The 21120-nt window shown below is 37.6% G+C and overlaps 1 protein-coding gene across 5 annotated transcripts in view; it reads left to right on the top strand.

The window, feature by feature from the left end:
* Golgb1 (golgin B1) overlaps positions 1-21120 on the top strand; it is a 99897-nt gene that overhangs the window by 38571 nt on the left and 40206 nt on the right. For all 5 annotated transcript variants that reach the window (XM_033768145.1, XM_010630000.3, XM_010629999.3 and 2 more), the window contains 2 exons: positions 15233-15347; positions 18708-18781. In XM_033768145.1, the coding sequence (XP_033624036.1) occupies positions 15233-15347; positions 18708-18781 (189 nt within the window). The remainder of the gene's footprint in view (positions 1-15232; positions 15348-18707; positions 18782-21120) is intronic.

The following is a 21120-nucleotide window of genomic DNA, read 5'->3' as shown; positions in this document are numbered from 1 at the left end:
CCAATGAGTTTTAAAAACTTAAGAACACAAAAGTTTAAAAACATAATCCTCCCAGATGTAAGGGAAGGACTCAGAAGTTCAATACCCAGTTCACGAAAGAAAATGACAGCTAAAATCTTTCCAAATACAGATTCTAATATAGATTTCATTATTCAAACTCCCCCCACATAGTACTGGAAAAATATGAGGCAATTTCACAAAAAAATCACAAATTTAGTGGAATAATTATAACTGATATATAAATAAAGATTTACTAAAAGGCTTCCCAGGGTGATATTTCAAATCAAAGTTTTAAATACAAAAGGTGTCTTATGTTGCTTAATCATCCCAAGTTTCCGATGCTCTTTATTCTACAGTTACAGATTTGGCTAGATTCCGTGAGAAATCAGCATCATAGCCTCTCAACACAGCAAGGTGGAAAGCCAGCAACTGTAAGAGGATCACACTGAGAATGCCTTGCAAGCAGTCTACTGAGTGGGGCACCTTGATCATCCTTTTCGTGTTCTTAATGGTCTCAGTATCCTCCTTATCACAAATTACAACAGGGCGACCCTGTTGGGAGACCACCTACTGATTCAGTTTAAAGTATCCTTTTTCTGCTTTTAGATTGTTACATCTTAAAATTTGACTGGCTGCCAATAGAATAGTATTAACCTAAAAGAGCAAGTTAGCCCCATAATCGCAGTATAAAACAATGGACAAGAAGTGTTACCAAAACTAGTTTTCACTAACAGCTGACTGTCACAGAGCATAAAAGTGAGCAACTCCTAGGCTGGAGCAAAAGAAGCCAAACAATGTAAGACAAAGACTTATGAAGACCAATCCGAAAGAAGAACCAGGGACTCTGTCAGGGAATCTCCTTAATCTCCTGTTCCAAAACCAGAAGAACACTCTGACCAGAGGGTCTTGAGGAGAGGAAAAAATCAACCTCCCTCCTCATAAACAGGGAGACAGAGTTCCCACCAGAGGGGCAAAGAACCTCTCCGGCCCCTGCTGTGGGGAGTCCACTAGCATGTCTGCCTGGACCTCCCTCCCTCCAAAATGATCCAGATCACAAATTACCAGTTCAGACATTAACAGGAAAAGAAAGACACAGAAGCAAAGAAAAGGAAACCAAGGACAAACTATTTCTACAAATTCTAATAAATTACACAATTGCTGGTGCCCTACTCTAGCACCACCGACACACAGTAAATCTTTAAGCATAGGTACAAAAAGCATGTAACTCTTGCCAGCTCCCATTTTTAATATTTTTTCTTTTTGTTGAGATCTCCTTTTTAGTGGGAGTTTTGAGAGCAGTATTTGAGAGTGCCCAATAGGAGAATGAGCTCTCGGGAAACCTATCAGGATCGGAGGTCAAGGCCTTCTGCAGCTGTTTACCTACTCTTCCCCAGACCTCTAGATTAATCTCAGCCTCGTCACACAACCATGGACAAACTTCATCCACTATTTTCACAAATGCTTCCAATTGAGCCTTCTTAACTTTAACGCCTTGTACTTTTAGCAACTTTTGTATAGAGTTCCCTACATAACCTCTAGATTCCATTTGACCCATACTTTAACTAAGAATTTGAGGGCTTACACCCCTTGTTACTACTGCCGTGATCAGGACTAACGTCCCTTGTCTCTCACCAGCAGCCCGTTCCTTTTTTACAGCCGTGATCAGGACTACCGTCCCCTGTCTCTCACAGGCGGCCCTTACTTCTACTGCTGTGATCAGGACTAACGTCCCCTGTCTCTCACCAGCAGCCCGTTCCTTTTTTATTGCCGTGATCAGGACTACCATCCCCTGTCTCTCACCGGCAGGTGCTTTCTTTTTGGCCGTGATCAGGACTATCACCCCGTCTCTCATCGGCACGCACTTACTTACAGCTGTGATTAGGACTATAGTCCCCTGTCTCTCATCGGTGGCACCCTCTTCTACAACATTTCCCTCCCCTGCCGTGATCAGGACTATCGCCCCCTGTCTCTCACCAGCAGGAGCCGCGGGGATCAGTCGCGGTTCTTGTTGTAGTGCCCTGGATCGCAGGGCGCTCTCCTCGATGTCCTTCTTACTCAAGTCCCTGTTTGGGCGCCACTTGTCGCGAGCCGCAACGTCAGAAAACTGCCAGCAGGTCCCAAACCCAAGGGAAGAACAACAGGAGAGCAGTTTCACGAACTTAGTTCCAGGCTCATGTGTCGCGAGCCGGCGACGCAGAGCACTGTCCAGCAGTGTCTCAAACCTGAAAGAGCAGCGGGGTGGAGATGGGGCAGAGAGAAAGGAAGGACGCCAAGACAAGAGTCTGATCAAGGCGGCGTTTATTGCCGGCAAGCACCGGCCTTTTAAAGCAAAAAAACCACAAACTATTACGGGATGGGTTTACCATAGTAACTGAAAGGTCACACAGGAAAAGAGCAAACAGGTTCACCAAAACAACCCACCGTGAGTAGTAGTAACCCGGACAACCACACATCTAAAGGTCAGAGACAAGAAACTGTAACTTTCAGGAATTCCACAAAGGAAACACTCTACCTGCTCAACTGGAGAAGCTTAACACATATGGAGTTACTAGAGTTAACGGTACTTACAGCCAATACTCATGATCCCCACACTCATGCTGTACCACAGCAAGGCCCTGTTTATTTTTCAGGGTGGGGTATATATAGGCTAAAACCGAAACCAAAAGTACAAACGGTGTAGCAGACTGGAAAGGTCACAAGGTAAAGTACAAACAGGGTGTAGCAGACTGGAAAGGTCACAAGGTTCTACAAAACAAGTATTATGGGCTACATTTGCTAGGCAACAGGTCAGACCACCAGTTGAACCAGCCCGTTGTCATGGGCTACAGCACGTCCATGCCAGCGGGGTGACTCAAAGTTCAACCATGGCTATGCCCATGTCAAGGCTCACCATAATGGCTCACCATAGATTAATAGGGCCATTTTGAACTTTCTGTTATGTTTCATTGGTCCTTATACCAGTATCAAAGTGTCTTCATTACCACAGGGTCACTTTTGATTAGCCAAGTCCTTTGCATTTCCACATTAATTTATACATTCAGCCTCTTGTATTGTAACTTAGTACAAAAGCCAAAAGGAATTTTGAATTGGCATTTTATCATTACCTATTGATTAATTTGAAGAGGATTAACATCTTAACACTATTGAACTTTTCTGTCTGAGTATAGTGTATCTCTTCATTTTTTTAGAACTTAATTTCTTGGCAGTACTTTTAGCTGTCAGTGGAAAAGTTGTATATATTTCAAAATTTATTGCAAAGTAGTCCATATTTTTTGTTATTATAGATGGAACTATTTAAACTTCAATTTCCAACTCTATACTGGTAATGATGTATTCAGATGAATTTTATTAACCTAATATTCTGTGAAAATTTCATTGTAGTAGTTTTAATAACTTTATAATTCTTTACTATTTTGTACATAATCATGCTAGCAGCAAATAAAGTTTTACTTCTTTCTAATGTTTATGTCTTCCTCACACCATTTAATAGAAGTGATGAAACTAAACTTCTCCCATTGTTCCTCATCTTAAAGGAAAATGTTATGTATTTTACCATTCCCTGTGATACTAGTTTTAGGTTTTCAGGAATGTCTTTATTAGACTGAAGATGTTCCCCTTTATTCCTGATTTACTGAGAATTGGTATTTAATTTTGTCAGGTACTTTTTCTGCATTTGTTGAAATGGGCATATGCATTTTCTCCTTTATTAATATGGTATAATTAGTATGGCAGTAATTTTTCAATATTAAGACAACCTGGCATCATTGGGATAAACACTACTGGGTCATAAAATATTCATTTGGTTTGCTAGTATTTTGTGAAGGATTGTTATATTTATAAAGCATATTGGTCTATAACTTTCCAGTTGTAGGATATCTTTGTCACATTTTGATACAGTGTTAATCTTATGCAAGCTTCATAAAATTTTCCCCTTATGTTTTTTTAGAGTGTTTTTTTTTTCCTACTGTTGGAGTTTGTGTATTTCTTCCATTTATATTTTGAAGCTCTTTTTTATGGAATTCAGTTATGTTATTTGCAAAAAGATTGATCTTTTTAGATCTTGCTTTGATCTTTGATCTTTTTAAAAAAATATATTTTATATATTTTTTTTCCTCATTGAGTTTATTGGTACATTTTGGGTATACAGTACAGTTACATTCATCATTGGGATCTTGTATCTTTACATGACAGGTCTTGGTTCTCATTTTGTCCTCTTGTCCCTGCCCTCCCTTCACCTCCTTCTCCCTTCCCCAATTACAAATATTTTATTTCCATTTTTTCATTTTCTCCTAGTTTTTTCTTTCCCTTATTACCTTTACCCTACCCTTCCCACTTTCCCTACACCTTTAGCCCTTTTCTTCCTATTTCACATTGTCAATTATCTCACTAGGATCTTATGTACTATTATAGTTTATTCACACCAGAGAAACTATTCAGTATTTACACGTGTGTGACTTATTTATTTCACTTAGGAGTATATCCTCAATATGTATCCATTTTCCTATGGATGAATCTAATTTCTCATTCTTTATGGCTGAGTAGTATTCCATTTTATAGAAAAAGCACATCTTCTTTATCCAGTTTCCAACTGATGGTCACATTGGTTATTTCCAAGTTTAAGCTATTACAAACTGTGCTACTATAAACATTGGTGTGCATATATAACTGTGGTATGATTCTTTTAATTCTTTTGGAAAGATACCCAGCAGAGGGATGGCTGGGTCAAATGGAACCTCTAGTCCAAGCTCTCTGAGGTATCTCCATATTGATTTCCATAGTGGTTGCACCAGTCTGCACTCCCACCAACAATGGAGAAGGATTCCTTTCTCCCCACAACCCCACCAACATTTGTTATTGTGTGATTTCTTGATAGCAGCCATTCTTTGTGGGGTGAGGTGGAATCTCAGTGTTGTTTTCATCTGCATCTCTCCAGTGACGACTGATGTGGAACACTTTTTCATATATTTACTTGCTGTTTTTACTTCTTTGTCTGAGAAACATCTGTTCATTTCAGATGCCCATTTTTGAATTGGGTCTTTATATTTGGGGTGGGGCTGATTGTTTTGAGTTCTTTTATATTCTAGGCAATAGTCCTTTGAGGAGCATCAGGTAAAAATTGTTTCCCACATTGTATATTGTAGGTTGTCTCTTAGTTCTGTTGATGATTTCTTTTGCAGTGCAGAAGCTTTTTAATAAGGTGAGATCCCAGTTGTTGATTCTTTCTGCTAGTTCCCATGCTACTGAGGATTTGTTCATAAAGTCTTGTCCTATGCCAATGTCTTTAAGCATTCGGCCTAACTTATCTTCCAGCAAGTTTAATGTTTTGGTTTTCATATTGAGATCTTTAATCCACTTGGATTTTAATTTAGTGCATGGTGAAAGATAAGGGTCCAGTTTTAATCTTTGGCAGATCCAGTTTTTCCAACATCATTTATTAAAGAGGCTGTCTTTCCTCCACTGAGGATGGTCAGCTCTTTATCAAGGATGACATAGCTGAGTACATCTGGATTTGCTTTTGTGTCTTCCAATCTGTTCCACTGATCCTCAGGCCTATTTCTTCACCATTGCCATGCTGTTTTTATCACAGTGGCTTTGTAGTAGTTTCAAATTGGGAATTGTTATACGTGCTACCATGTCTCTGTTGCCTAGGATGGCTTTTGCTCTTCTAGGTCTCTTATGGTTCCAAATGAATTTTGGGATTCTTCTTTCTAGTTCTTTGAAAAATAGTGTTGGAATTTCAATCGGCATTGCATTTAATCTGTATAGCAGTTTTGGTAGTATGGCAGTTTGGTAGCCATTTTCACTATGTTGATTCTTCCTATCCAGGAGCAGGGGATATCTTTCCATTTTCTTATATGCTCTTTGATCTCTTTTTTCAGAGTGCTGTAGTTTTCAGGGTAGAGGTCTTTTGCTGCTTTTGTTAGATTGATTCCTAGATACTTGAATTTTTTGGATGCTATTGTGAAAAGAATTGTTTCCCTAATTTTTCTCTCAGTGAGTGTGTTATTTGTATACAAGAAGGCTATTGATTTTGGGGTGTTGACCTTGTATCCAGCTACTCTGCTAAAAGTGTTAATTAAGTCTAGAAGTCTTTTGGTAGAGTTTTTTGGGTCTTCAATGTAGAGTATCATATCGTCAGCAAATAATGACAGTTTAACTTCTTCCTTTCCTATCTTGTCTAATTGCTGTGCCTAATGTTTCCAGAACTATATCAAAGAGAAGTGGTGATAGTGGGCATCCTTATATTATTCCTGATTTTAACTTGAAAATTTTCAGTTTTTGGCCATTTAATATGATGTTGGCTGTTGGTTTTTCAGAGATAGCCTTTATTAAGTTGAGATATAGACCATCTATTCCAATTTTTTGCAGGGTTTTTATCATGAATGGGTGTTGGATTTTGTCAAATGCTTTTCTGCATCTGTTGACAGGATCATATGGTTCTTGTCATTGACTTTGTTAATATATTGTATTACATTGATTGATTTATGTATGCTGAACCATCCTTGCATCCCTGGAATAAATCCGACTTGGTCAGGATGTATGATCTTCTTAATGATCCTCTATATTCTGTTTGCTAGTATCTTATTAAGGATTTTTGCATCTATATTCATTAAGGAGATTGGCCTGCAGTTCTCTTTTTTAGTTGCACCTTTCCCTGGTTTGGGAATCAGTGATACTTGCTTCCAGGAATGAATTTGGAAGTATTGCTTCCCTTTCAATTTCATTGAAAAGTTTGAAGAGTATAGCAGTAGTTCTTCCCTAAATGTCTTGTAAAATTCAGCAGTGAATCTATCAGGACCCGGGCTTTTCTTTGTTGGTAAATTTTTAATTACATTTTCTATTTCACTGTTTTTTATAGGGGTGTTTCTGTGTTTTCCATTTTATTAGAGTACGGGTTCTCAAAGTAGGCATTAATGATCCTCTGGATTTCTGTTGAATCTGTTGTGACTTTGCCTTTTTCATTTCTGATTGCATGGATTTGAGCCCTTTCTTTCTATTTTGATAAGGTTAGCTAAGGATTTATTGATTTTATTTACTCTTTCAAAAAACCAACTCTTTGATTCATTTATTTTTTGTATCGTTTTCTTAGTTTCCATTGCATTGATTTCTGCTCTAATCTTTATAGTTTCCTCTTTTGTTTGAGCTTTGGGTTTTTCTTGCTCTTGTTTTTGTAGGAGTCTAAAATTCATCATTAGGTTGTTTATTTGAGCTCGCTCTGTTTTCTAGTGTGGGTATTCAGTGCTATGAATTTTCCACATAGAACTGCTTTCTTTGTGTCCTATAGATTCCTGTATGTTGTATTGGCATTTTCATTCATTTGTAAAACCTGTCTAATTTCCTCTGTGATCCATTGATTGTTCAGGAGAGTGTTGTTCAATTTCCATGTGTTTGTGAAGTTCCTACAGTTTCTTATACTATTGCTCTCCAGCTTAATTGCAGCATGGTCTGATAATATACCAGGGATAATTTCGATTCTTTTGCATTTATTCAGACCTGTTCTGTGAGCTAGTATGTGGTTTATCTTGGAGAATGACCCATGTGTAGCCAAAAAGAATGTATATTCTGATTTTGTGGGGTAGAACACTCTATAGACATCTATTAAGTCCATGCATTCAAAAGCTTGGTTGAGTTCTAGTATTTCATTGTTGATTTTCTGCCTCGATGATCCATCTTTTTGTGATAGTGGGTTACTTAGATCCACCACTACAATTGTGTTAGTGCTTATTTGATTTTTCATGTTACTTAATATTTGTTCTGTATAGTTGGGGGCATTAATATTTGGTGCATATATGTTTATGACTGTCATCGCTTCCTCTTGAGTTGTTCCCTTTACAAAGGATGTAGTGACCTTCTTTCTTAATCGGTTTTGATTTCAAATTTACTTTGTGAATAAGATTGCTACCCCTGCTTTTTGGGGGGCTCTTGTCATGTGGAGAATTGTTTTCCTTCCTTTCAGTTTCAGTCTATGGGCTTCTTTTTGCACTAGGTGTGTTTCTTGTATACAACATATTGTTGGATTTTGCTTCTTAATCCATTCTGCCAGTCTTGATTGGTGAATTGAGGTCATTGACATTGATGGTCAGAACTGATATGTACTGACTTCTTATTGTCATGTCATTGTCCTTTTGTTGACTCTTTTTACTTTTTCTCCCCTCTCCTTTTAGTTTCTTGTCTTGGCTATTTGATTTGCTGTGTTGGGCCTCATGGTGTTGTTACCTTCATTGTCTTTTTCTAGGATATTATTTAGGATTGCTTGTAGTGCTGGTTTGGTATTCATGACGTTTCTCAGGTGTTCTTTGTCATGGAAGTATTTTATTCCACATCTATTTTGAAAGAGAGTTTTGTAGGATACATCAGTCTACGTTGGAGGTTGTTTTCCTTTAGACTTGAAATACCTCATTCCAAGCTCTCCTTGACCTGAGGGTTTGTGTTGAAAAGTCTGCTGTGATTCTGATGGGCTTTCCTTTGTATATGATTTGTTTCTTTTCTCTTACTGCTTGTAATATTTTGTTGTTCTGTTGGGTTTCTGGGATCTTGATTATTATATGTCTAGGTGTAGATTTTTTTTGATCATGGCTAGTTGGAATCTTATATGCCTCACTTATCTGTATTTCTAATTCTTCCCCTCTGTTCAGGAAGTTTTCTGTCATTAATTCTGTGAACAGCTTTTTTAATTTCATTTGTATTTTCTCCTGCTACTTCATGGATTCCTATCAGTCTTATGTTATTCTTCTTTGCATCATCTAGGAGTTGTTGGATCCATTTCTCATGATCCCTTACTGTTTTTACGAGACCTCTCTTTTCAAGGTCACTGACTGCAATCCTATTTTCTATATCTGAGATTCTATCTTCACATTCTTTTATTCTTTACGTACAATTTTAATAGAGTTTTTAATCTCCTGGATATCTGTTTGAATCTGTTTTATGGATTACAGTTCTTTATTATGCTGGTCCTCCATGGCTTCTGTCATGGTCCTGAGCTCATCTATTTTTTGCCCAGTTTCTGTTCTAGAGTCTCAAATCATGACTTCCATTTTGCTCACCCTCTCTATGGTTATCTGGGAAATTATTTCTGGTTTGAATTTTTCTACAGCCTGATTGATCTGTTTTGTTACTTCTTGTGCTTTGAATTCATGGTGTCCTGCTGGTTGACTATCAGACTTTTCGTCCTCCTTTGCCCTACTGTTTGCCATTGGTGAACTGGAAGTCTGTCTTTGTGTCTTGCTTAAGTGTTTTCTCATTTTTATTTTTGTTGTTGGGTTTTCCTTGGTTTAATTTTTGGGTTATTACTTAAATCTTCCTGATATAGTTGCACTTTAACTTTTGGGTCTGTAATGACTCATAGATATTCTCATTTTCATAATATCAGAGAAAACAGCTCATTAACTCAAATCACAATCCTTTATCCCAATTGATAACAATCAGCAACACAACAGGATCAAGCACAATTTCCGATTTGAGCATTTGTGGTAGTCGTTAGTCTATCACCTTGAAACCATGTGAATTAAATTAAAATCAAGATGCAGCCCAAAGTATGTTTGCAGTGAATAAACTTTTCAATATAGAATCTTTACCATTTAGGATGGGTGCTTACAGAGTTAGGATGAGAGGATTAGATAAGTGAAAGAATTGGGGACGGTTTCAAGTGAAGCCAGAGGACATAGGATGACTACACAATCTTTAGGAAACTTAAATTTGAAAGGGAGAGACAGTACAAGTATAAGAACAAGAATATATCCTCTTCACGGTAATAGGGGCTCACTTTCCCTTGAAACTATTGACCCTTGAGTGAGGTAGAATGACAGAAGAATAGAACATAAAGAAAAAAAATGATAAAAGAAGAAATCTGAGTTAGGGCAGGAGCACAAACAGAAAGGGAGATGAGGGATAATATGGTGGAGCAAGAGACTGAGTTGAAGAAAGATGACAGAAAAAAGAAAGAATTTTCAGAGTGGAATGAGGAAAAGAAATTAAAAAATGAATTTGAAGGGTGTCTTTCAGACTATATATCTGCTGTCATAATATACAACATGCACAGCCATGTGCAAAACCATGTCCCTTATTTCAGCTAGCTGATGGCATTCACCCACAATGCAGACTGACCTCAGGCCGCAAGGCCCAGCTTGAGTTCCCTGATCTCCTGAAGGGTTGAACTCCACACAGTTCTACTACAGGTTTCCCCCACTCTTTCAAGATGTTCAAAGTTGGGAGCTCAAAAAAATACCCTTTATGACTACCTCTGTCTCTGCAGAGTGGGTCCAAAGAGTGGCACATTGAGGAGATCTGAGAGTCGGGAGTTGGGGGGGTTTCAGGGGCATCTGCACGGCTATCTTCCTTGTGTTGGAGCAATGGCAGTGGTGCAGCAGGGGAGGGCACAGCTACCTGGTCCCTTGGATTGGGCCGAAGCAGGCCTTTTTTGATCTTCTAGAAAGGATTGAGTAAGCTTCATCATTCCTTACTACCAAAGCAAGATACCCTGCTGAATGTTCTGCTTAATATCCTGTCGAACATCAGTCAGGTTGTGTTCAGTTTTTTTTCAATACTGAGGTAAACTAATTTCTTTTGAACTGTTTTCAAGTTCACCACGACTTTCTTCAGTAGTCCATATTTTGGTTTTAAGCCTATCCATGGAATTTTTCACTTTAGCTATCTTATTTTTTTGTTCTAGAATTTCAATTTAAAATTTTATCATTTCTCTGCCTACATTAAGATTTCCTATCTTCAGTCATTACAAGCACATTCATTTATGTGTTAAGCATAGACAGTAGCATCTTTAAAACTCCTTGTATGCCAAAATATGCATCTTTTTTTGTGGTTGTTCTCTGTTGATTGTTTTTTTCTTCAGAAGGGATCACATTTTCCTGTTTCTATCTTAAGAGTTTTGCTTACTTTTTATCAGCCAGTAACTTAGACTCAAACAACAAACTGGGACCTACATTAGAGAGCCACTTAAAACTCAATTATTTTTGCTTTTTAGCCAAGTTGCTTAAAGTTAGCCTTGCAAATACATAGTCCATTATTCATTCAGAAATTTGGTATGTTTATACAGAGACACATAGATTCCTTTTTGCTATTACTCTTTCTGTCCAATTTTCCTGATGTGCCAGAAAGCCATTCTGACATCTTTGTCCCAAAGTCTCTCTCGTCATTCTTTAAACCATAGACACTTGTGGCTATTTTACCAGAGTTTTATTTGATAATGCAAACTAGGAATTTCCTTCAGGATAAAGTCATATAACCCAAACTGCTCCCTAATTGCATAATCATTATATGAAGCTTTGGGAACAAGTATGCTATAAAAACCCATATGGCTTAAAAATTCTACAATTTGATATATGCTTTTCATTGGGAATACTATTCTGGGTACATAAATGCAAGAGAATTTTAATTATAAATGGAAAGCACAGCTCCTGACCCAGCTGCCATCGCTAAAGCGCTGGGAAGGTAGCCGCACGGGCACCCCTGAACCCCCATAAGACCCCCCAACCGCACTCTCAGACCTCCTGACTGTGCCAGTCTTTGGATCCACTCTGCAAAGACAGAGGTGGTCATCAAGGGTATTTTTCTGAGTTCCCAACTTTGAACATCTTTAAAGAAAGGGCATGGGAAACCTGTAATAGAACGTTGTGGAGTTCAACCATTTCAGAAGGTTGGGGAACTCAATCTGGGCCTTGCAGCCCGAGGTCAGTCAGCATCATGGGGTTCAGCCATCAGCTAACTGAGATCAGGGGTCTTGCATCTTCGCTCTGTCTGAGCAATTAAATGGTAAATACACTATATTGAAATTTTGTTCACTGCAGACATGTTCTGGATTTCAATTTAATTCAAATGATTTAAGGGTGATAGACTAGTGACTACCACAAGTGGTCAGTGTCCCAGTTGTGCTTGATCTTAATGTGTTGCTGATTGTATCAGTTGGGGTAAAGCATTGCTGTTGATTTGATGAGCTGTTTTCCCTCATGTTATGAAGATGAGAATGTCTGTGGGTCATTAGAGACACAGAAGCTAGGGTGCAACTATATCAGGAAGATTTGGGTGATAATCCAGAGATTAAACCAAGGACAGTCCGACAACAAAAATTAAAATGAGAAAACACTTAAGCAAGACACAAGGACAGACTTCCAGTTCACCAATGGCAAACAGTAGGGCAAATGAGGATGAAAAGGCCGATAGTGAACCACCAGGACACCCTGAACTCAAAGCACAGGAAGTAACAAAACAGATCAATCAGGCTCTAGAAAAATTCAAAACAGAAATAATTTCCCAGATAACCATAGAGATAGTGAGCAAAATGGAAGTTGTGATTCGAGACACTAGAGCAGAAACTCACAAAAAAATAGATGAGCTCAGGACCATGATAGAAGCCATGAAGGTCCAGCATAAGAAAGAAATGAAAAAAATAAATGCCCAACATAGGAAAGAAATGGAATCCATAAAACAGATTCAAACAGATATCCTGGAGATTAAACACTCTACTGAAAGTTTACACAACAGAATAAAAGAATGTGAAGATAGACTCTCAGATATAGAAGATAAGATTGCAGTCAGTGACCATGAAAAGAGCGATCTCTTAAAAACAGTAAGAGATCATGAGAAATTGATCCAACAACTCCTAGATGATGCAAAGAAGAATAACATAAGACTGATAGGAATCCATGAAGTAGCAGGAGAAAATACAAATGACTTTAAAAAGCTGTTTGCAGAATTAATGACAGAAAACTTCCCAAACAGAGGGGAAGAATTTGACATTCAGATAACTGAGGCATATAGGACCCCAACTAGCTACAATCAAAAAAAATCTACACCTAGACATATAATAATCAAGATCCCAGAAACCCAACAGAACAACAAAATACTACAAGCAGTAAGAGAAAAGAAACAAATCACATACAAAGGAAAGCCCATCAGAATCACAGCAGACTTTTCAACACAAACCCTTGGGGCAAGGAGAGCCTGGAATGAGATATTTCAAGTGCTAAAAGAGAACAACCTCCAACCTAGACTGATGTATCCAGCAAAACTCTCTTTCAAAATGGATGGGGAAATAAGGCACTTCCACGACAAAGAACACCTGAGAAACTACATGAATACCAAACCAGCACTACAAGCAATTCTAAACAAGATCCTAGAAAAAGACAATGAAGCCAACAACACCATGAGGCCCAACAGAGCAAATCAAATAGGCAAGGCAAGAAATTAAAAGGAGAAAGTGACAAAGTAAAAAGAGTCGACAAAAGGCCAATAACATGTCAATAATAAGTCAGTACATACCAGTTATAACCAGCAATGTCAATGGCCTCAACTCACCAATCAAGAGAAATAGACTGGCAAAATGGAATAAGAAGCAAAATCCAACAATATGTTGTATACAAGAAACACACCTAGTGCAAAAAGAAGCCCATAGACTGAAAGTGGAAAGATAGAAAACAATTCTCCATGTGACAGGAGCCCAGAAAAAAACGGGTAGCAATCTTATTTGCAGACAAAGTAAATTTCAAACAAAAAACTGAATCTAGTATTATTGATGCAGGATGGTACTGTATCATATCTCTATGAATGTAAAATATCTAGTACCTGCTTTATGATACATAGTAGGGACCATGCTTTATCAGAGCTACATTTAATGATATTACTCTAGAATGTTCTCTTTCCAGATGATGACTAAGAGGCTAATAGAAAAAAATGGTGCCAGGCACCACAACAGCAACAGAACTTTGCTATTTTCTGGATATTATTCTTTTGTTTTTTGTTTTTTTTTTAATGAAATGTGCTGAATGTCTATAATTTTGTTCAGATGACTGCTGAACCTGGAAAAGCTGTTGCTGCTATCGATGCATCACATACTATTATTAGTCTTTTATATAAATGTATATATATGTGTATATATAAATTGAATTTTGGGAAACTTTAATGGTGCTGCCAACTTTGAAAAAAGTCATCCCAATTTACTGTGTTGAGTTGGCATTGTACAGAAATGGACAACCATATTGGTCTAGAAATGCTAATTTTTTTTTATTTTTATTTTTAATTTTTTTTCCATGTGTACAGGTGTAACACATCGTACTAAATATGTAAGGTCATATCTACGTGGGTTTGATTACAGAAACTAATAAAGTATTCTCTAAATAATGAGAAAAAGAATAAGACTATAAGAGTGAGAAGCAATTTAAATATGTTCAGGGACCATTTTTTATCTCCAGAATTAAGGATTATTTTAATGTTACATCATTGCCTTTTCTCTTTTACTTTCCTTTTTAGTTTTATTTTAGGATTCCCTATTTTTAATGTTCATACAGGGATTTCTTTAACTGAAATACCGAATAGTTTCTTTGGTGTGAAAAACTATAATAGTACACAGGATCCTAATGAGATAATTAATAATGTGAAATAGGCAGTAAAGGGCTAAAGGTGTAAGGAAAGTGGGAAGGGTGGGGGAGAGGTAATAAGGGAGAAGAGAAAAATATGAGAAACTGAAAAAATGAAAATAAAGTGTTTGTAAATGAGAAGGGGAGGAGGGGGTGAAGGGAGGGCAGGGACAAGGGGAAAAAATGAGAATCAAGACTTATTATGTAAAGGTACAGAATCCCAATGATGAATGTAATTGTATTGTATACCTAGATTGCACCAATAAACTCAATAAAAAGAAAAAAAAAAACAAAAAAATAAAAATAAATAAATGGAAAGCAAAACAAAACACTTAAGGCAGTTCTTCTTTCCTAAGAAGTTCATACTCCTTTTGCCTCTTCCTCTGTGAAGATCCTGTCGTCCTGTTCACTCTCCTTCAAGAGAGAGACCTTGTTGCTTGGTAGCATTAATCTCATCTATGTAGTGTTCTTTGTTCGTAACTGTAAGAATGTTCTTCCACATGCAATAGACAGAATTTTCTTTTCTTTTTTATGTTTTGTTTTTGTACTGAGGATCAAACTTTGGACTTTGTACTAGTGTGGCAGGTGGTGGAACCACTAAACTAAATCCCCAGCCCTAGAATTTCTATCTTTGTAATCTAGGTTTCAACCTTACTTTAAAAAAAACCAATGAACTCCATTTCTCTTTCTTCAGGTGGAAAAAACATTTTCTTCAAAAATTATGTAGATAAGTAGATGGCATTTTTAAAGTACATATATTCATGGCTGGAGAACTTTTTCAAAGACAAAAATGCTGGTGGCTTTATGGGCATTAATATGAGATTTTCACTGGAGAATCATTAATTTGTTGTCTTTTTACAATTTAGGCAGTCACTGAAGAGAATATTGCCTCTTTGCAGAAGAGAGTGGTAGAGCTAGAGAATAAAAAAGCAGTCTTGCTCCTTACTTCTGTAGAGCTGGAGAGGCTGAAAGCTGTGAATGGTATGTATAAATAAAAATCATAATTTTCTTGTCTTTTTTTTTTTTTTTTGGTACCAGGGATTGAACTTGGGCCCTTGCACTTGTGAATCAGGCAGTGGAACCACTGAGCCAAATCCCTAGCCCTCTCTTGTCTGCTTATCCCATACATGATCCTCTTCTTATCCCTATCTATGTATAACATGTAGATTTTCTGATTCTGTGAAAAATAAAGATCTTAAACAGCACAGCTGGCAGTTTTCATGCATTCTTTTTTTTTTTTTTTTTTTTTTTTTTTTGGCACCAGGGATCGAACTCAGGACCTTGTGCTTTCGAGGCAGATAGTGGAACCACTGAGCCAAATCCCCGGGCATGGTAGTTTTTGTAGATAAGATTCATAATCACAGCATAGTTTCAATGTTTACTTAACATTTTGCAGTATAACTATAAATATTGTAGGGTTTCCATATAATTTACATTCGTTTTGGAATGCCATGGTATCTTCTAGGACATTTAATTTGTTTTTTGTTTTTTTTTGAGACAGGGTCTCACTATGTAGTTGAGACTGACCTGGAACTCACTATGTAGCCCAGGCTAGTCTCGAACTCACAGCAATCCTGCTGCCTCAGCCTCCCGATTGCTGGGGTTACAGGCAACCATGGTATTCTAGCACATTTAATTTGTTTTTTGTTTTTTTTTGAGACAGGGTCTCACTATGTAGTTGAGACTGACCTGGAACTCACTATGTAGCCCAGGCTAGTCTCGAACTCACAGCAATCCTGCTGCCTCAGCCTCCCGATTGCTGGGGTTACAGGCATGTGCTACCACGCCTGGCCTTAGGACATTTAATTTGAATGGGACCTTCATATGGTGATGAGTTTTTAAATAGGCAAAATAAGAAAGGAAGGACATTGTCAGCAATAATTTTATTGAGTAAGGTAACAGAAACCAGTACAAATAAAATTTTAACAGTAAAATCTAGCTGCCTCAGCCTCCCGATTGCTGGGGTTACAGGCATGTGCTACCACGCCTGGCCTTAGGACATTTAATTTGAATGGGACCTTCATATGGTGATGAGTTTTTAAATAGGCAAAATAAGAAAGGAAGGACATTGTCAGCAATAATTTTATTGAGTAAGGTAACAGAAACCAGTACAAATAAAATTTTAACAGTAAAATCTATTTTGGTTTTTGCTCATATAACACCCTTCTGAGAATCTTACCCCTTTCCTTTAGTCTGGCTACTCATTTTTGAGGACTCAATCAGGGATTTTTTTTTTTTAGGAATTCATCCCTTATCCTGGGTTAAATGTGTTTCTATGCTTTTGTAATTTCCTTGTATATATTTAATATTAGAATGATCTTTTGATTGGCTTCTTTAGTATATTAGAAGCTCTTCAAAGATAAAGTATGAGCTCTCTAAGTGCAGGGCCCCCTTTGCTTTTCCCAGAACTAGTGTAGTACCTAGAAAGTAATGGCTGCTGAATAAAGTTTTGTTGGATTGAACTGAACCTGTTAGTATTGTATTCTATTGGGCTGTGTGAAAATTAAGATGGATCTTCTTCTGCTAACCCTCTGTTTCACAAGGACCTTGTGGGGTCAGTAGCATATCATTAGTGCTTTACTTGTCTAATGTATTCTGGATTGACTACTCTGGTTTGTCTTTACAAGCAAGAATGATTCCAAGTAAAGTTTGTAAAGCTTTCATTATACCCTTGCGCCAGTATTTCCAACCCATTTTACTGTTTTCCACTTCCTTCTAAACTGGGGATTATGCACCTTTATTAAACTATTCCCATCATCCTTAATGAATAAAGGAGATCACATATTTCTGTTCATTGTTTAACTCACCTAAAAACAACTTTCTTTGAGACCTTTTCTGTGATGCTTATTTTGCAGTTTTACAGTCTATACTGTGCATATGACTTTTATATAATTTAGAATTACTATACATTTTTCTCTCTTTGTCCTGAAGGGATAACTTGCCTTTAGGTTTTCTATATTGGTGTTTGTGTCTCATCTCACAGGTTATAGTTGCTTTATATTAGAATCTACTTAGTTCACTCTTTGCACTGCCATTTCTACCGCTGTGTCACTTTCTCAAGTAATCTTGTAAAGTATATGAACATATGGTATATATTGTCTTGAATTCATTTGTTTTATGAATAGTCTTTCCTGTATTTATACAGCTATGAACATTTTGAGAGGGGGAGACAGGGACATAAAAATGTATGTAAATTTATTAGGGTAAAAATAAAACAAGGGACAAGATGGGGGTAAGCAGAAGACAGTGTCAAAGTGGTCAAGATAGGCCCCTCTGGAGACCTGAAGAATGAAAGAGGGACAGCTGTACAAAGAGACTAAGCAAAGAGCATTTCAAGCACAAGGAGCCATACAAACCAATGTCCTGAAGCATGAGTTGGCAGATATGTTGGCAGAGCAGGAAGAAGGCCAGTGTGTTTGGCGTAGAGTGAGCAAAAGAGGGCAGTATGAGAGGAAGTTGGAGAATTAATGGTGTCAATGCACGAAGGCCTCTGTAGGTCCTGTTAAGACATTTGGATGTTGCTTAAAAAATAAACTTTTGAAAATAGTATGTGTAGCATCTCAAAGAGTATAAACTTCAGGCCGGGGATTTAGCTCAGTGGTGCCATTGCCTGCCTTGCAAGCACAAGTTCCCAAGTTCTATTCCTGGTACCAAAATAATAATAATGATAATAACAACAAAGAATATAAGTTGCTTGGTGATAATAATAAGTGTTTAATTTTTTTTTAATCATCCAAGGTATATCTACCCTTCATAGATCTACACATTGCTAAGATTTGGATTCCAGTCCCCGCTCTCTGTGAACTAGTTATATAACCTCTTCATCTCATGACATCTTTCTGTTTCCTAACTGGTCAGAAGAGATTGGCTAGCTCCCTTTTAGTGATAAAAAGCAATGTCTCTATACAAATGTCTGTGAAAGAACAATGAGTATGTTAAGTGCTATATTAATGTAAAATGTTTGTTATGAACTCATTGGATGATGAATCAAGGCCAATATGTTGCCTTAAGAGTTCCAGATTATGCCATAGAAAGAACTGCTTCATCTCACATACCCTGGCATCCTTCTTTCAAGTTATCTGCTGCTTAGTATTCACCACTCAGGCTCATTATCCTTACCTAGTTCTGTTCTATTTGATAGCTCATCTTCTCATAGCCTCTTACTATCTCTTTATGTTAGTAAGGTAGCCTTTTGTTTCCCCCAAACCATTTTGCCTATTTGTTTCCTCCTGATTATTTCATGCATCTCAAGTAGTCTTATGTGCAATCATGTCTTTTTGTTTTTTTTCAAAGATTCCACATATATTTTTCAAAAGATTTCTTTTTGTGTGTGATTTTCAGAAAAGCTGTCTTCTCAGATTACTCTCCTGGAGGGTGAGAGTAGAACTTGGGAAGTGGAGAATGAAGTCCATGAGGTAAGTGATACATCCTTGATATAATCAGAATAGGACTAGATTAAGAAGAGGTAGCTTCAAATCCAAACATTTCTGCACCTTCCTAGTGTTGACAGAGAATTAATTACATAACTCATGAAATGAGATCTATTTTAAGAGAGTCATAATAGTTATTACTTCACATTTACTTGTGTTCCTGAATATTTTGAATTCTTTGTCCACCCAAGTATAGTAATCATTGGCTTGCTGATCTCACAAAAGTTTCTCAGTAGAGATTAGATCAACTCTCTTGGGGTCCCTACTACCCCCAGTTGGTACTATTTTACTTAGGATTATATAAAATGGATGTCTTTGGAAAATGATGCTTTTTATATAAACCATGAAAATTATGAAAAATGTGATATAATATGATATGTTAATATCATTGTTGAATTAAGTTTGCTCTTGTCTGTTATGTTTAGTTAGCTATGTTCTTCTAATCAATAAATCGGTGATAGAATAATACATGGCCTTGAGGAAAAAGTAGCTTTTTAACAGAGGTATCTACTTATTTGAGGTATTAATCAGGGTTCTCCAGGGAGACAGAACCAATAGAGTGTGTATATACAGAGTGAGATTTATTTTGAGGAATTGCCTCATGTAGTTGTGGAGGTTCACATATCCACAATCTGTCAGGGAGATCAATAGGCTGACTGACCAGCAAGGAGTTCTCAGTTAAAGGCAGTCAGTCTGCTAGTAGAATTCACTTTTCAGAGAAGATTTATCTTTTTCCTGTTAAGGCCTTCAGCTGATTGGACAAGACCCACCACATCAGAGAGGGTAATTTGCTTTACTCAAAGTAAATGAGTTAATACCAACTAAAAATACCATTTCAGAGACATCTGCAGTGTTTGAGCAAATACCTGGATACCTTGGTCTAGCCAAGTTGTCACATAAGCCATCACATTTTTTTTAAGCCATCACATTTATATTCAGTACCTTTACATGGAACCACTGATGCCATATTCCCAAACTTTTCTAGAAGAGCCTAAATTTTGAAAATTGGGGTATTCTATGGTTATTGACAAATTTTGAATTCATAGTGTAAGTGAATCTTATTTAGCCAAGGGAATGCTTAATGTCTTAAGATGCCCAGCAATCTTGTATGGTGAAAACAAGATAACATAGCTTAAAAGTGAAGAACAGACAAGAGAGGTGGGAATTTGGTAAGAAAAAAAATAATAAAATCATCAGAAAAAACAGGGAGTGATGGAAAAGAGGAGGGGACCAAAAAATAAAAACCACACACAGGGAAATTGCTAAAGAAAAGATGACTGATGTTATCTCTTGGGATAAGGGGACTACTGTAAAGGTTCATGGAAGGAGTAAGCTCAGCCAAAAGAGGAAAACTAATATTAGAGAGGACTGAGAGTAGCCAGAGAGGGCCAAATACTGGAGTCCTCTGTCCTCTCAGTCTGGCATGGTACTGAGACTCCAGCCAAAAAAAATGAACTGAACTTCGTAGCCCTCATAGGGAGCAGCAGAAAAGGAACCTGGCCACAGAAGACAATGAGTAAATAACATGCAAGAGAGGTAGAAAAGAAGCAAGAATGTTTAGGGTAATAGAGGACAAAAAGCAGTTATACACATTGAAGTATTCCAGCAGAGATTGAAGTGTTACTCCTTTCTCTATACCAGGACTTAATATCTGTAGAGATAGATAAATAGGAATTAGGAATTTAATATAAAGGAACTTTTCTCCTGTGTTAAATATTGTGTAGAGTTTTGTTCTCTAGTGTAGCAGACCTCCGTGCCCAGTACAAGTGGGCTGTGAGTGGAACATGCTTCTTGCTTTCCTTAATTCGGCCATATTGTTTTATATCAGGAGTCAGACCAAAGCCTTATGTGACTTACATGGGCATGTCAGGTAGCAGAGTTGAGCTGGCATTGCTCCTTTGGTAATGGCTGTCACCAAGGCCTTAAGTCCTGGTCTGTGAAGAGCAGGGCACTGCTGAGTTACATGCAGCTGAGGTCAGCATTTGACCTCAATTCAAATTCCCTCTCCTGCATTATCTCTTCTCACTGACCTTCTGGGTTGCCTGCTAGTATCGCCTGGTGCCAGTACTGGTTTCTTCTATGCTAACAAGATAAGCAGTGCTGACTCCCCGAAGCCCTGCCTAGCGCCATCATGCCAGGTGTTCGGCAGTAATTCACTAGATGCTTTCACAGCTCCCTAGCTCCCTATTCCTTCTCATGATTGTATCCAGTGAATACTAGATGTGCTTGGGGGCTTTTGTCTTTGTTGCCATCAGCAGCACTGACCAAGTCCCAAGACCCAGCCTCTTCACTCTGAGTCTTGTTTCTGTCTGTTCTTTAATTCA

The sequence above is a fragment of the Fukomys damarensis genome, unplaced genomic scaffold (assembly GCF_012274545.1).
Source record: "Fukomys damarensis isolate Sample0158 unplaced genomic scaffold, DMR_v1.0_HiC HiC_scaffold_24, whole genome shotgun sequence".
NCBI lineage: Eukaryota > Metazoa > Chordata > Mammalia > Rodentia > Bathyergidae > Fukomys > Fukomys damarensis.
Note: the sequence above shows the minus strand (reverse complement) of the source record. Positions and strands in the feature narration are given on the sequence as shown.